At 38.8% G+C, this 17,136-nt stretch overlaps 1 protein-coding gene across 25 annotated transcripts in view; it reads right to left on the reverse strand.

Annotated features, from left to right (window-relative positions):
* The window catches only part of LRCH3 (leucine rich repeats and calponin homology domain containing 3), a 118,623-nt gene that overhangs the window by 41,177 nt on the left and 60,310 nt on the right, over window positions 1-17,136 (reverse strand). For 8 of the 25 annotated variants that reach the window (XR_013413448.1, XM_077991048.1, XM_015132637.3 and 5 more), the window contains exons 11-15: window positions 14,039-14,090; window positions 13,419-13,568; window positions 9,499-9,549; window positions 7,592-7,645; window positions 3,645-3,716 (exon numbers count right to left, since the gene is read on the reverse strand). Coding sequence is in view for 23 of the 25 variants with exons in the window: in XM_077991048.1 (XP_077847174.1) it covers window positions 3,645-3,716; window positions 7,592-7,645; window positions 9,499-9,549; window positions 13,419-13,568; window positions 14,039-14,090 (379 nt within the window). In the remaining 2 variants the exon portion in view is untranslated. The remainder of the gene's footprint in view (window positions 1-3,644; window positions 3,717-7,591; window positions 7,646-9,498; window positions 9,550-13,418; window positions 13,569-14,038; window positions 14,091-17,136) is intronic. The other 17 variants (XR_013413449.1, XM_028843512.2, XM_077991054.1 and 14 more) reach the window with 4 other exon arrangements.

Genomic DNA, 17,136 nt, shown 5'->3' on the forward strand with positions numbered 1-17,136 from the left:
GAAAGTTGGTTAAACAAAGACATGTTCAAGGACCAATAACACAAAAAGAGAAACATTCAAGGTAGAGATTATTCTAGACATGGAGGAAAAAATATTTTCAAAAACTTAAACATTTATTTATAGAACACAGACTGGAAATTTAAACGTATTAAGGAGTAAAAGGAGAAAGTTAATAGGCGACTTTATTAGATGAGAAAGAAGAGCTGAAACAAACAACGAACAACACTGAAGGGCAGCAAATGTTCTCTCCCTTCGGTTTGAAACAGCAACAGGCCAGGTGTAGTGACTCACACCTGTAATGCCGGCACTTTGGGAGGCAGAGGTGGGTGGATTGCCTGCAGTCAGGAGTTTGAAACCAGCCTGGCCAACATGGTAAAACCCCATCTCTACTAAAAATACAAAAATTAGCCAGGCGTGGTGGCATGTGCCTGTAATCCCAGCTACCCGGGAGGCTGAGGTGAGAGAATCACGTGAAACTGGGAGGCGGAGGTTGCAGTGAGCCGAGATCTCACCACTGCACTCCAGCCTGAGTGACAGAGCAAGACTCCATCTCAAAGGAAAAAAAAAAAAAAAACAGCAACAAATAATACACAACTGGATATGATGAAAACAAAGCCAGAATAGAGGAGACCTGTAAAAATGGTTTCTGAAATGTATTTTTATTAAAGCTGTAAATTTAAGTGACTTGCATTCTAGGATACCAAAATAATTAGCATAAATCACTGTGAGGCTATTAACTACATTTGGGAACTCCTAGAAAACTGGAGAGCAAAAAAAGGTTAAGAAATAATCTCTCACTAGAGAATTTAGGCAACGGAAAGAAAACCTCAGAAACTGATACAAACTCAACTTTTACGCCTGGCTAAGCAATAAAAGAAATAAATTCATAAGTATAATGTATAACCGCTGTGAAAGTAATACAGAAACTAAAAAATAAAGAATAAATCTTTTAAAATAATCATTTGACAATACAGCAGGTCTGATAGAAAAAAGACTTATCTAAAGTCTAATAAAGTTTTCTATTTAATCTCACATGACAGTCACCGTAGAACAAGACAATGTGGTCTGTCTGGATCACACGGCTTTTGGCACAGTCAAAACAATTCTCAGTTATGACTCTGAATAAGCCACAATGCCTGAAGGCATTCACGGCGTACAAGTTCCCTTCTCTCCCATACAACTAGAATGGTGCTAGTTATGTACCTTCCTTGAGATAATTTTGAAAAAAAGTTTCTGAAACAATTTTCTGTGTTGTTCCAATAAGGGTCCCAGTTGAGAACGGCTAGCAAAGGTTTAATATGGAAGAGAATTATAAAGATTTTCAGGAGGCATCCAGGTATGTAGCATATGTTCAATAATAACCAGAGAAGGTTTCTTAGATTTACAGTTGTTATAAAGTTGAGGTTATTAGCCGGGCTTGGTGGCAGGCGCCTATAATCCCAGCTACTCGGGAGGTCGAGGCAGGACAATCGCTTTAACCCAGGAGGCAGAGGTTGTAGTGAGCCGAGATCGTGCCATTGCACTCTGACCAGGGCAACAAGAGCAAAACTCCGTCTCAAAAAAAAAAAAAAAGTTGGGGTCAGCATTTAAAAAAACACGATGCAGACTAAACTGAGGGTTCCCAGAGGCTGGGAAGGTAGCGGGAGGGTGGCAGGAGGAAATGGGGATAGTTAATGGGTCCAAAAAAAATAAAAAGAATAAGATCCAGCATTTGATAGTACAAAATGGTCATCATAGTCAATAATTTAATTGTACATTTAAAAATAACTAAAGGAGTATAATTGGATTGTTTGTAACACAAAGGATAAATGCTTGAGGTGATGGACAGCCCGTTTACCTGATGTAATTATTACGCATTGTATACCTATATCAAAATACCTCATGAACCCCATATACATACTTGCTATGTACCCACAAAAATTAAAAACTAAAAAAAAAGAAAAAGGGCATGATACAAGAATTCGGTTTTAATGTTTTTAGAGACACAGTCTTGCACTGTCCCAGGCTGGGGTGCAGTGGTGTGATCGCAGCTACTGCAGCCTTGAATTCCTGGCCTCAACTGTAGTCCCCCCTCCTCAGGCTCCCAACTCTGGGATCACAGGTGTGAGCCAGTGTGCCTGGCTCAATGCAACAATTTGAAAGTATTCTGGTACATTAGACAAGTAAAAATATTCAAACACCAAAATTAAATTTTCAGGAAAAAATAAAGAATACAACACGAGGAAAGTAAGTGTCACTGAGAAGTTGAAGGCGGTTGGGCACAGTGGCTGACACCTAGTACTTTGGGAGGCTGAGGCAGGATGATCTCTTCAGCCCAGGAGTTTGAGGCCAGCTTGGGCAATACCGTGAGACCTTGTCTCTACAAAAACTTAAAAAATTAGCCCGGCATGGTGGTGCACATCTGTATTCCCAGCTACTCGGGAGGCTAGGGTGGGAGGATCCAGCCTGGGAGACACAGCAAGACCCTGTCTCAACACATGAAAGAGGTATAATTAAAACATTTGAGAATTACAGTGGATACTGGGCAAAATGAAGATCAAAAATTTAAAAATCGCCCTAAATGAGCAAGCTCTAATGAGGGATGTATTTCTAGTCGTGGACCATGAAGCCAGAATGGAGGGCAGAGAACTTGTGAAAATTCATTAAAGATTAACAGGCTGGGAAAGGCATGTAAAAGGATCTGAGTTTATTGAGGAAGAAGCTAAGGATGGCATCGTAATTGTTTTTAAATTCTTACATTAAAAAATTTGTATTTTGTGTAAAAAAAAAAAAAAAGGATTCTTACACTAAAAAATGCTAAATAACTAGAAAATCTCCACTCTGAAAAGAAACCAAGTATAAACCATAGCAGGACAGTTGTAAGTTAGACAAAGGACTTCTTGACAGTGAGAACTGTTCATCATTTTGTACATATCCAGTGACAACAAATAAGGAATTATTTAGATTCCTTAGAGGCCTTCAAAATACAAAATACTACAGGTTTTAATTTTTAGAGTTTAAATTTTTCCAGAAGGTGGAATGTATCATCTCTTACGACATTATTGTTGAAAAAAGCAGGGGGTTGCGATTTTTTTCTTATAGGGCCGGACTCTACATATTTTAGGCTTGCAGGTACATGATCTTGGTCACAATTATTCCACCTCAGCTGTTTACTATGCAAGCAGCCATAGGCAATGCATAAACACAAGGGATTGGTTATATAAAAATAAAGCTTTATTTAAAAAAACAAGTGGCCTAGGGGCCATAATTGGTTAACCCTATGGTAGGGGTTTTGGTGGTGATAGTGTTTTTGGACTCACATTATTTTGCATGCACATTAGACAACAGAGTTAATTCGATATTATATTATATGCTAACCAAAGTGAAATAATAACTCAAGACAAAAAAACCTTTGATAAAAAAATCAGAATGACACATCAAACAGAATCTGAATACAAAGAATTAATATGAGCTCTGTGACTGTCTCTAGCATCGTAAAACTTTCAAACAATTTCAAGGGAAATCAACGTTAAACTCAGTTTCATAAACAGGTATATTTATATGATCCTATATTTCAGATTGTTAGATCAATTCACTGAAAACTTCAAGGCCTTATATGTACCCCCTCCCCAAACTTCCTGGTGAATTACAATAACAAGAGATACCTTAAGAGGTGTGAAGGCAGAAGAATGAGGCAGGGGAGCAGCACAACCCACTTGATTCAGACCTGACAGCGACTGCATTTCAAATGAGAAAGAGAAGAAACAGAAGGCAGCACTGATATTAGCAACTGTCAGGCAGGCAGATCTGACCAGTGAAATGAGAAAAGGAAAGGTCACGGACAGTCTTTCCAATGGTTTACTAAGCTATTGACAGGCCAGAAAGAGAACACTTGGGGGACAAAAACCCATCAACACAGTTTTTCCACTTGTGTAATTCAGGATAGTCTCAGTACCTCATGCCACACTAATCAAGAAATGGGAGGTATGATTTACTAAAAATGATTTTATGCAGAAATAAAACAGGACATCAACAATTTTAGCATAGTAGCCTTGAAACAAATGAGTCCTGTTCCTATGATGGGGGATTTTAACCAAGCAGAACTGGTATGAATAAAAACAATATTTTTTCAACATTAATCCAAATTAGGTATAATGAGGATGTGAGGATTCTGCATCAACCTGAAGGAGGAACCGGCATTTCATCTCTGCCTCTGTGAAACTCCCACTGACTGTAAGAGAGGAAGGTGGAATTTCCTTTTTCTTCGAATCCTTTATCTTTCACCAACCAACATACAGCTGGTTAGATATACTGGAGATATAGTTAGATTGCATATATATTATTGTCAATTAAAAAGAAAAAATGTTAAAGTATTTATTATATAGAATTTTGATTATAGGTTGCCACACGGAGAGTGGAAATCAGAGAAGACAACACTGTCACAAAGGGCACTGGGTAAGGTTTTACCTATTAAAACAACAAAATGCCAAGAGCTTAAAAATAGTGAAGTCTTTATAAGTAATTCTTAAAAATTTAAACTAGGACAACAAATTTCTAAACCATGAGATAAATGAACAAGAAAACAAATGCGTGTTTAGGAAAAGGTATGTATATGGTCAATAAAATAAATACGACTGTATTTTTAATGAGAATTAACATATTTTTATTTGACAAAAGAAGCATGTTAACACACAATGTATTACATGTATCACAAAATCTATCTTAAGGCAGCAAATAGTGAAGATAAAAATATACCACAGAACACAACTGTGACAATGGTAACACACTGTGTATGCTTCTGGGGTTTAGATTGCCTGGGCCTACTTTTTAATCAGAGGTACTGGAACGACTGTCAATGTCAAATATGAAAAGGAAAACTAGGAGTGGATGAAGAAGAGGTAAAATGAGCCTCATGAGACCTGATACAGACGAAAGCAACAGGAGCTTGAGGGGTAGCCCGAAGAGAATGTCAGCGTAACTGATATTAGCTGTTATAAATCTTTATTTCAAATCCTATGTTTCAAGGTCTTTAGATCAAATTCAGCATTTACCTTAGGATATCATTCATCAGACCTTTTCATCATGAAACAATATAATAACCAGTAGATACACAGAATTTATGTGTTCATTCAGGAAATATTTACTGACCACCTAATATATCCCAGGAACGGTGGTAGGGATGGAGTAAATTAAGTATATTAAGACAAAATAAAATATCCTTGTGCTCATGAAGCTTATAGTCCAGTAGTCCAAAAGAAAAGAGATAATAAAAGAATAAACAAGCTGGGCACAGTGGCTCATGCCTGTAATCTCAGCACTTTGGGAGGCTGGGGCAGGAGGATTGCTTGAGCCCTGGAGTTAGAGACCAGCCTGAGCAACACAGTGAGACCCTGACTCTACAAAAAATTTAAAAATTAGCCACGTGTGGCACGAGCACCTGTAGTCCCAGCTACTCAGGAGGCTGATGCTTCAAGGAACCATGTTCATGCCACTGCACTCCAGCCTGGGCAACAGAGGGAGACTCTGTCACAAAATAATTAAATAAATAAATAAAAATTTTTTAAAAAGTAAAATTAAATTAAAAATAAAATAAAAATAAAAAATAATAAACACCCAAATAAAAGCACCATGATTTAAAAAAAACTGCTGTGACAACAGTAACACACCAAGTATACTTCCTGGGCCTCCTTTTCATCAAATGTACTAGAGCTCCTGTCAGTTTATTTAACTGTCCAGCTGTGGGCTGACGTAAGGGCAGTGAGCTGCAGAAAAGCCATGTTAAAGATGGGACACTCCAACAAATACCTGAGAGATGAACAGGAATTAATCAAGGGGTATACGCAGGGAGGAAAAGGCATTCTATGTAAAAGAAACAGCATTTGCAAAGGTCTGAGATGGGAAAGGGCTTATGATATTTGAAGAGTTGGAAAAATGCTGGTATAGCAAAAGCCCAGAGAGGAGACTGGAGATGGAGGCAGTAGACAGAGCACGAAGGAGCTTTGAGGCCACATTTAGACTCCACTCGAAGCAATAGGAAGCCTTCTGAAGCATAGTTTTGGTAAGATGAGGTTTTATTTAAAATATGACTCTTTTTGCACAGTGTTGGTTGGACATTTGGCATACAAAGAAATGTGAGATGTGCTTTTAAAGGTCATCATACTTAGAAGAAATTCCCTTTTAAAGGCCATCTAATTTAGAGGATCAGATATGAATACTGGTAGCTAAAACTATAAGGGAATGTGTTTTGACAAATGGCTGAAGGGAATTTCAAGTTACACACTAAGGGGATTTTGCTGTTGTTGTTTTTCTAAATTCCACTATTTCCTTGACAAAAGAGTCTTGGCACTCAGACTTATACTACTTATTACATGTGTTATTAACCCTTCAGTTTCCTAAACGGTTTCCAGCGACAGCCCGGTGTTGAATGCAGGTCCTCCGATAAGCCAGACAGATGTGGATTCCCAGCCTTGCACTTACTATCTATGCGACCTTGGACAAGCCACATTGTGGGCCTCAGAAATCATCTGTAAAAACGTGCTAAATTTAACTTTCACTCTTAAGGTTGCTGTGAGGAACAAACGAGATAATTTTGGTAAGTGTTTGGATCATCGGAGGCTCTCAATATTTGTCTAATTTTTAACTTGTTATTTGCTTCTTAGGCCAATTCACTTACACTAAAACTCTAGAGTCTGATGACTGTATTCACCTATAAGACTGCCCAGTTAAAAGGTGTTTTATCCATCTCAAAGGGAATGAAGATTGCAGAATACACAGAAGTGTGAACAGACCATGGAAGTTTGTGTCACAGGAATGTCACGCTGAAGCATGCAGCTCATGCAGTAGTATATGCAGCCTGGCAGCAGTTACTAGCACGAGACAGAACTGCTGTAGATACGAGACTTCTGAACCGCACTACTATGAAAAAAATAACATAAAACATGATGGGGAAAGAAATTCTATAAACGGTTAGAATTCTCTCGCAAGGCTAATAAAAGTAAGGCTTTAAATAAACTTTCCATCTTATACTCATTTTCAGCTGATGAAACAGGCAATAAAAGTAAACCAGTGTTAAACATGATCAGTAGTTGTTTCCTTAAGTTTAAAAAATGAACATGAAGGAATAATCTTGAGATGTAAGTATTTAAAACCAAAGTGAAGGATTTTCTGTAGCTGAAAATACATAATAAAATAGGATGTCAAATACACAGTTGTGCAATCAGTGTCATGGGCCACCTTAACATACAGGTGACCCATGCGCCAAATTAATGATGAATAAAGTAAGTGCTCCTGGAATTAGACACATTTAAAACATGAATATTATGTTATGCCTCTGTCCCCAGCACACACACAAAGCCAATATGGTTCTCAATGCAAATGTTTGACTCTTGGTGGCCCTGACGAAGACATGAGCCGCAGGACTCTGACTTTGAAACACTGGGTCAGTCACAAATAGTCATGTGGGAAAATGGTTTAGTTCTTTATAAAGCATTTAGTAATGATGCTCATCATGTTTTATGGTATTTAGATATAGTTTCTGAATAAAAAGTACAAGAGCTATCCTTTAATCTCTAAACACAGAAACGTAAAACTCCATTTTGTGCGAAACTCTTACCACTAACAAGGCACTATCATCAGTGTGCTGAGACCTTCTGGATGGGAAGGGGCACTGGAGAGGTGAGAAAAATGAAGCAATGTCAAAAACAAACTACGCACACGTGTGACGTATTTCACAAATACACACACAAGGAAAGAGACATATTAAGACATACTTTTGAAGATGTTGACATAGAGGACCACATTCACAATCATCTGGAATTCACGTATTATAATAGTCAGTAAGCTGGTTCTGAGTACTGATTTTCTCCCAGAGTTTAAACAACTTCAAATTGGATCTTACTGCCTAAAACCTTCCAAAGCAAGGAGGGAGCAGAAAGCTGGAGAGAGACGTAACAATAACATAAAGAACCTGCAGTCATTTAGTGAGCCAGTGACAGACCAGTAGCCCAGGGGTCATAATTTGTAGTCTAAGTATCTCTTCATTTTCTTTCTCAAGCAAAATGAAAAGTACGATTACAATTTTTAGAACTGTTTATGTTCTTTTCCTGTGGAGCTTTAGTTTTCTTGAGAATGAATTACTTGAAAACAATCATCAAGAAGGAAATATTGGGTAAAAAAGAAAACATATATTAAATTTATCAAACTTTGGTTGTCAAAAATGTGTTAGAATTACTACCAGGTGAAGAAAACACAAGTGACCAGGCTGGAGTCAATCTTTCAGGTATTATACAAATATATAATGTTCTAACACAAAAAAAACTAGTAGTAGTTCTATGATAAAATTTTTAAAAAACCTCTATAATGGACAACTGAAAACATTTCAAACAATACACATTCCCTTACCAGAAACACTTGTGCTTTAAAAAACCTTTATCATGGACAACTGAAAGCATTTCAAACAATACACTTTCCCTTACCAGAAACTCTTGTGCTTTAAAAACACAGAAAATTGCTACTTGTAAAGCCCCAGGTGTTAGGTTTTCAAATAACTTATTTTATGAAAAGCAAAGTCAAAATTCACATGAAACAACGCTTTTATGCATTTTTCAAGGAGGTAATGATCATAAATTGAAAAAACTGGGTCAGGCGCAGTGGCTCACGCCTGAAATTCCAGCACTTTGGGAGGCCAAGGCGGGAGGATTACAAGGTCAGGAGTTCGAGACCAGCCTGACCAACATGGTGAAACCCTGTCTCTACTGAAAATACAAAAATTAGCCGGGCGTGGTGGCGCCTGTAATCCCAGCTCCTCAGAGGCTGAGGCAGGAGAATCACTTGAACCCGGGAGGTGGAGGTTGCAGTGAGCCAATATCGCGCCACTGCACTCCAGCCTGGGTGACAGCGTGAGACTCCGTCTCAAAAAAAAGAAAAAGAAAGGAACAAAAAAAAAAAAGAAAGAAAAAACTGGAAGGCTTTTAAAGGGAAAATGGTTAATGAGAAAGCCAATTACAATAAAAACATTTAGTAAAAGCTTCATTTTAACAGATCAAAATAGGTGTGTAGATTTTTCAAAGGTTAAGTGATTTATTTTCTGTTAATCTGTAACAAAAATGTACTATTTGATACTATAAAATAAGTGTTATCACTGATAACACTGAATCTGAAATACTATGTAAGAGTCTTTTTTTGTTCAGTAGCCGCTCCATTTACCTGTACCAGGTAAAGCTCCTAGGACTCTACACACCACGCTTCAAAAATGGAGGAGGGGGATGGTGCCTCTGGTGGGGGTCAGGGAGGGAAATATAATCTCTAGATGGATGTGTATAGCTGAAAAAAGCCTTGATCCATAGATTCTAATAAACTCCTTGGCTTGTATCATCTCCCTCATAAGCAGAATTTTGTGAGGGGGAAAAAGAAAAGTGGCAATATTCAAAAAGCACTGAAAAGATGATAATTACATGTAAACATTTCATTTGCATTGCAAAAATAATCAATTTCAAAGAAAAGGTGATTACTTCAACTTACCTCACCATCTAGGAGGGGTTGCTGTTTTTGTGGACTTTGTGATGCTTTTTGCTATATAACCCCAAAACCCCCCAAAAAAGGAAGCTGGTTAGAGTCTGGAACACGGAAAATAAAAAATTACATTTACTAAAATAATCACTCACATTAATTTTTCTACCTCTTGTATATAGCATTTTTCTAGATTTACTAGTTAGAACATGTTTAGTTAGAAATTTTAAAAACTATACATATACCTACAGAAACACGTTTACAATCAGAATACTGACCTTCCCTCAGTGAACTTATTTTCTCCCTCTAATGGCTTCAGTATCACTCGAATGGTAATAACTTTAGCTAGAAGCAAATCTCAGGTTTGTGTTTTCAACTGCCTGTGGAAACTCTCTACTTGGAAACCCCACTCCACCTCATATCTGACATATTCAAAAACAAACTCACAATGTCCCATACTAACTGGCTATTTTCTCCAATGTGTGATATCTAATCATCTAATAATAACATGATAGCATTGCTGTGGTCCCTGCTTTACAATGTACTCTACCACGTCACTGTGTACACAGTATTTCAGTGATTCTTCTACTGTGTGAGATAAAATATCATCATCATATTCAGTTAGAGATGAGAAAATCGAGGAGAGGCTATGCGGCACGTGCAAGGTCTCCAAGTTCATAAGTAGCACAACTGAGGTTTGCGCCTGTCTTCCAACGGCAGAGCCTGCGCTCTTTCCACAATGCGAGCCCCTCATTTGAAACCATTCTTTTAGCCTCCAAACCTTGCCTTGGGAGCTTCTTTTCTTTCACCCTCTTCAGCGATTTATTCATCATCTCTCTTACAGGGAATTCAGCAAATCCACTTTATGATAGTAATAGGGGATATAGCATCTACCATACTAGTATTAAGCATTAAGTATATCCATAATAATTCTGAAATAGTTAATATTTCAGAGTTAAATATCACACACAGGAGGAAGCTAAAGGCATAAAATGGCTCAGCAACTTTCTAAAAGTCAAGCACACAGCAAGTGGCAAAGCTGGACTCAAATTCAGAAATTTCTGAACTTAGGCTCTTGTCTCTGTGCAATACTGCCGACCCTTAGTACCCTCAGAAGCCATCTGGTTTCTATGCCTTATTTCACACCCTAGTCTAACTATTGCAGTTTCTCTCTTCTTTAGTTTCCTCTTTCTAGTCCCTTTCTTCCTAACCGATTCTAACACGAGTACATGCGTGTTTCAGAAGTCTCTCTCTTGTCTTTTTCCTGCTTTGAAACTCAGCATTCTCTTTTACTTAACAGATCAAGATCCAACACTAACCTGACATTTAATCAAGACTCTCTACAAGTTGACTATCTCTTACTAGCTGTGTGACTTTTGTAGAAGGCAAACTGAATGAGTTAATTTATGCAAAGCACATAGAACAGCATTTAGGATTCAGTGTTAACCATTATTACCGAGAGGCGGCATGGACTGTGCTCACAAAACAGGCTTTGGAGCCAACCTGCCTTGTTCTAATAATAGGATTTTAATCCTGCCACTTACTGAGTATTTAATCTTAGTAAACTGCTATTCTCTCTGAGCTTGTTCATAAAAAGAAAAAAATGGTACCTAAAGAGATTGCTGGAGAATTAAATGAGTAAATATATATAATGTACTTAAAATAGTGCCTGGTACATAATAAGCACTCAATAAGTTTTAAGTATTATCATCATCTCAATAATTCGTTTTTCCCGTAAGTCTTCAATACCAACTCTCTAGGCCAGCTGGTATTTCCTGCAAGTACCATTATTTTAAACCTACAAATCATACAAGGTCATTCCTAGTTCCCATCCTGTTTAGATTTCCTCAGCCTAGATCGAACCCCCCTTTACACCATCATCCAGTCTATTCTTCCTGGCTATATCCTACATACTCATTCTTCAGGGTCCCGTATCATTTCTTTTTGAGGTCAATTCTGATGATACTTGTTCTCTAAGTCTTCTATTGTCTTGAATATAAAACAAGCACTTTTATTACAAGCTGTCTTATTTTCTGTTTTTTTCTGTGATAAGGTCTAAGCTGTGCCTGGTGGGCAGGGCTTGTATTTTATGCATCTTTATATTCCTTGTACAACCAGCATTCCATAAAGGTCTTTCAAGTCAAATGGACGAACAAAGTTAGGCTTTCAGAAGTCTAGGTTTGCCTCCTGATTATGAAAAGGAATTTACTATAAATGACTACATTGCTTAATTTTCCTACACCTGCAGCTTCCTCATCTATGAAACCTGAACACCTCCAAATGACCTAAGAAGAATAAACCAATGAATTATTTTCATTAGTTTCAAAAGAACTATATAAAAAATTTTTATGTAGTAACAAATCAGGCAGGGATTTAAGGGAAAGAGAAATGGTTGGACAAATTAGGAGAAACAGTATGTGGGTATTAGATGACTTGCACAAAAAGACAATGACAGAGATAAAGGAGGCCAGGAGAACATGGCCATCAGCACATTAATGTTCTTACGAGGGGTGAAAAGGCACGAAAAGAAACATCTCAGGGCAGACGGAAGGTTCTGAGGGAGGGATTAAGAGAGGTACCTTTGTGAACTTCTGGTTGTAGGAATATTAATTTTAGTATTTTTGCTATTGGTCAAAAGATTTACCTACATTTTTTTTTTTTTTTTTTTTTGAGATGGAGTCTCACTCTGCCGACCAGGCTGGATAGAGTGCAGTGGTGGTGATCTCAGCTCAGCTCACTGCAACCTCCACCTCCTGGGCTCAGACAATTCTCCCACTTCGGCCTCCTGGTTAGCTGGGATTACAGGCATGCACCACCACGCCCAGCTAAATTTTTTTATTTCACTTGAGACAGGACTTTGCCATGTTGGCCAGGCTGGTCTCAAACTCCTGACCTCAGGTGATCCGCCCACTTTGGTCTCCCAAGTGCTGGGACTACAGGCGTGAGCCACCATACCCCGCCAGATTTGCCTACATCTTGATAGAAAATAATAGACAAGGGAATTTGTTGGATGAAGAGGAATCAGGTAAGAAAGAGTTAAACATCATCACCAAGGGTCTGATACATTCAGAAAAAAATAATTTATCAGGTAAAACAGACATATGCATGGTACTTAAAGAAGATGGTCTCTAAAGTATGAAATACAGGAAAGTCTTTAGAGGACAAGAATAATTCATTTAATCATTCAACAAATATTTATTGACGATTACTATGAGCTAAAACCTGCTAAGGTCTAGGGATACAGTAGTAAGTAAAACAGACATGGTTCTTATCTTCATGGAGTTTACAGATAAATGATAGACAGATATTAAGTAAACAAAATTACAAACAATTATTTAATTATGAAGAAAAAAATGATTTCAGAACAAAAAGGTAAGTAATACAGGTAAAATAAAATGTCATTGTTTCAGGCGCTACTATAGAGGCTGCAAAATATTAAGAAATATTAACAGGGTTGTTAACTGAATGTGTGTGGAGAACAGAAAGGAACAAATCAAAGTTCCTGCAAAGGATAAAGCCTGTGAGGCTAGCAAACTTTTGTTATTTACTAAAGCAAGGAAGCTGGAGAGAGGTCTGAGTAACAGTTCACATTTGGAGGGCCTTAACTCATTATTTACTAAAGCACTATCAGTTTCATGTGACTGATCTTTACTATGACACCAGAAATTGAGGAAATGGCTGCTGGATAGTAAAGTGACATGTCCACTGATGGACTGCTAAATAAGAGGAAGAGATTACTGTTAATAAGATAATCACTTCCATCATCCTTATGCAGATAGACACAAGTAAAAGAGACACTCTATTTAGTCAAGATTCCTTATAGAGAGAAAAATGGTTGACATTTTAATTGACAATAAAAACCAACAGGCTTGGCCAAACAAATAAGCACTTCACCTCTCAGCAGCTTGAACAGTGTCATTCAAAGGACTCACTTTGACAAAGTCCAGAACAGCATCTCTCTGGATCTGCTTGGTCCTTATTTTCTCCTCTTCATACTGCAGGGCAGCGAGCTGAGCCTCTCTCCGAGTGCGCTCTACTAACTGCTCCCTTCTCCGATGAAGTTCCAGGTCTGTATGTGACAGCTGGACCCAAAGCGTTATTGTGCATATCAAAGTAAAAACAAGGATCACTTTACCAATATTCCCTATCAATTCTGGGAACTACTGTTGACCCATGCAACTTTTGCTTTGAATTCACCTAGCATTTCTTTACATGTGTTTATTGCCAGTCTTTTCCCATCTTTGCATCGTTCTTATATACATTAGGTTGGTACAAAAGTAATTGTGGTTTCTGCCATTTAAAGTGATGGGAGAAACTGCAATTACTTTTGTACCAACCTAATACTATAAAGCTATCACGAAGGTAAAGATTTTCTATCTAGTGTCCAAAAACACTGTTAGCAAGTATCACGTACATATGTTATATTAACTGAGACAGCTGGTAATGCTTAAATATATCTGGCAATTAATGGCAATTTAAGTATTATAAAAGAAAAAAATAATCATCTTAGTTTAAAAAGCAAAACTAAATAAACATAACTACTAAAAATTACCTGATTGTGACTTGCTGATAGTGACAAGAGAGAAGATGGCTCAACTGGAACCCTGATCCAAAAAAGAAAACAGAAAAACACTCTTCAATAAAAAGACAAACAGATGTATAAAAAACAAATGAAATTTTTCTTGTAAATGTAGCTTTCTATTAATCAGCAGCAAACCGCCTAGTCAGCATTGAAGGAGTAGCTGCATTTTGTAAACCTACGCCCAAGTCATTAAGTGAAACCAGAGGAAAATCTGCCACCTCCAACTCACGTTTCATGTGGTATCACTATGTCAGCCAATAACAATAGTTAACTGAGATCACTTTTCAAACAGTATCATTTCTTTATAACATGAATAACTATTATCTTCGTTACCACCGTGATTAAAACAAGATACATGTAAACTGAGATCCTTTCACACACACAGCCATTTTATCAACAGAAATCTAGAACACTACAGAACCTGGTAACTGTATTTATAAAGCACACCTGCTCTTATTTTCAATCGATGAAGTAATTTTAACACAAAAATAAAAATTGTTTTATTTTTAAGAAAAATACGAAACCCTTTTTTAATGCTTAAAAAAACAACAAAAAAGGGCGACTTCCTCACTGTTATCAGTGTTAATTCTTGTTGTTTACTATTTATCCTTTTCCTGAAACAGATTTCATTGTTTAAGTCTCTGTAACTCATCTTTGTGTCTGAAACTAAAACTGGCAAAAGTAGTGACTGTCTGACATTTAGGACCTGGCCTCTGAAACTATGATGACGATGAGCCTATCAGGCTGATCTAAAGGCACTGAAATCAGTGTGCCATTAGGGGAACAAAAACAAAATCCTGCCATCATTGCTCACTGCAGTCTTGACCTCCTGGGCTCAAGCCATCACGCCCAGCTATTTTTTAAAAATTTTTTTTGTAGCAATGCCGGTCTTAGTATGTTGCCCAGACTGGTCTCAAACTCCTGCCCCTCAAGCCATCCTCCCATCTCAGCCTCCTAAAGTACTTGGATTACAGGTGTGTGAGCCACTGCGACCAGCCTTTTTTTTTTTTTTCTTTTTTTGAGACAGGGTCTCACTCTGTTGCCCAAGCTGGAGTGCAATGGCATGATCATGGCTCACTGCAGACTCGACCTCCTGGCCTCAAGTGATAATCTCGCCTCAGCCTTTCCAGTAGCTGGCCTACAGGTGTGTGTCAACCAACCCAGGCTTATTTCTGTAGTTTCTGTAGAGACGGGGCTTTGCTATGTTGCCCTCAAATTCCTGAGTTTTCAAGTGATCCACCCACTTGGGCCTCCCAGAGTGCTGGGATTACAGGTGTGGGCCACCGCAGCCCGCCCTGATTACACATTTAGAGTAACAGGAATTAACTGCAACTTTCTCCCTGGATTGCTAATTTCACTGTTAAAATTTCCCATAGCTTTTACTGGCCATCTGTAGATGAACTGAACCAAAACACAGAAAGGACCAAATAAACCGTCTCAAGTCTGTTTATGTGCCCTAACCTGAACACCATACTTTAACAATGCTTATCAATCTTTGTTTTGTTTTGTTTTGAGACAGAGTCTTGTCCTGTCACCCAAGCTGGAGTGCAGTGGCCCGATCTCAGCTTACCACAACCTCCGCCTCCCAGGTTCAAGCGATTCTTCCGCCTCAGCCTCCTGAGTAGCTAGGATTACAAACATGTGCCAGCACACCCAGCTAATTTTTGTATTTTTAGTAGAGACGGGGTTTCACCATGTTGGCGAGGCCGAATTTAATGAAATGCCGTCATTGAACGCCTGACCTCAGGTGATCCGCTCGCCTCAGCCTCCCAAAGTGCTGGGATTCCAGGCGTGAGCCACCGTGCCCAGCTGCTTTTCAATCTTTTAATACATATCCTCTTTTTACATATGTTTCTTTTTTTCTTTTCTTTTCTTTTTTTTTTTGAGACAGGGTCTCATCTCACTCTGTTGTCCAGGCTGGAATGCAGTGCTGCGATCTCGGCTCGCTGAGGCCTCCACCTCCCAGAGTTAAGCTTCTTGAGAAGCTGGAGCTACAGGTGTGCACCACCAGGCCCAGCTAACTTTTGTATATTTTTGGTAGAGATGGGGTTTCGTCATGTTGCCCAGGCTGGTCTCGAACTCCTGGGCTCAAGCAGACCACCCACCTCGGCCTCCCAAAGTGCTGGGATTACAGGTACATATATTCATTTACCCTCTTTTTACAATGCTTCTTTAAAAATCCAGTCAAACCCACTGTTTCCACTTTATCTCATTATTGTATTTTGTACCCAATCCAATCCGCATCCTGTCCTTACAATTTCACTAAAACTGTTCTTTCTTTCCCCTCACAGGTTTGTCAGTGATCTTGACAACCCCAAATCTAATAGTTGTTTCTTAGTCCTCCTCTTATTAAACCTATCAGCAGGGCGGGGTGCAGCGGCTCACGCCTGTAATCCCAGCACTTTGGGAGGCTGAGACGCGTGGATCATGAGGTCAGGAGATCGAGACCATCCTGGCTAACATGGTGAAACCCCAACTCTACTAAAAAAATACAAAAAATTGGCCAGGTGTGGTGGCGTGCACCTGTAGTCCCAGCTACTCAGAAGGCTGATGCAGGGGAATGGCTTGAACCCGGGAGGCGGAGGTTGCAGTGAGTCAAGATTGCGCCACTGCACTCCAGCCTGGCGACAGAGCAAGTCTCCGCCTGGAAAAAAAACCTATCAGCAGTAAGTGATGTTGTTCATTCCTCTCTATACTTCTTCAAACACTGTTTTCAAGGCCAGGCACAGTGGCTCATGCTTTTAATCCCAGCATTTTGGGAGGCCAAGGCGGGAGGATCTCTTGAGTCCAGGAGGTCAAGGCTGCTTGAGCTATGATGACACCACCGCACTCCAGCCTGGGTGACACAGACTGTGTCTTGAAAAAGCAAAAACAGCAGCACTGGTTTCATTTAGCCTCTGGGACACCACCCTCTTTCTCCTATCCCCATGACCACCCCTGCTCAGTTTGTTTTTCTGGTTGTTCAAGCCCTAATTCTTGCCACCTTACTCCAAACTCATAAATCTAACTGCTTACTTGATAATTCCACTCGGATGTCTTGCATGTACCTGAAATAGAACTTAACCACA

This window comes from Macaca mulatta, chromosome 2 (genome assembly GCF_049350105.2).
Source record: "Macaca mulatta isolate MMU2019108-1 chromosome 2, T2T-MMU8v2.0, whole genome shotgun sequence".
NCBI classification, from domain to species: Eukaryota; Metazoa; Chordata; class Mammalia; order Primates; family Cercopithecidae; genus Macaca; species Macaca mulatta.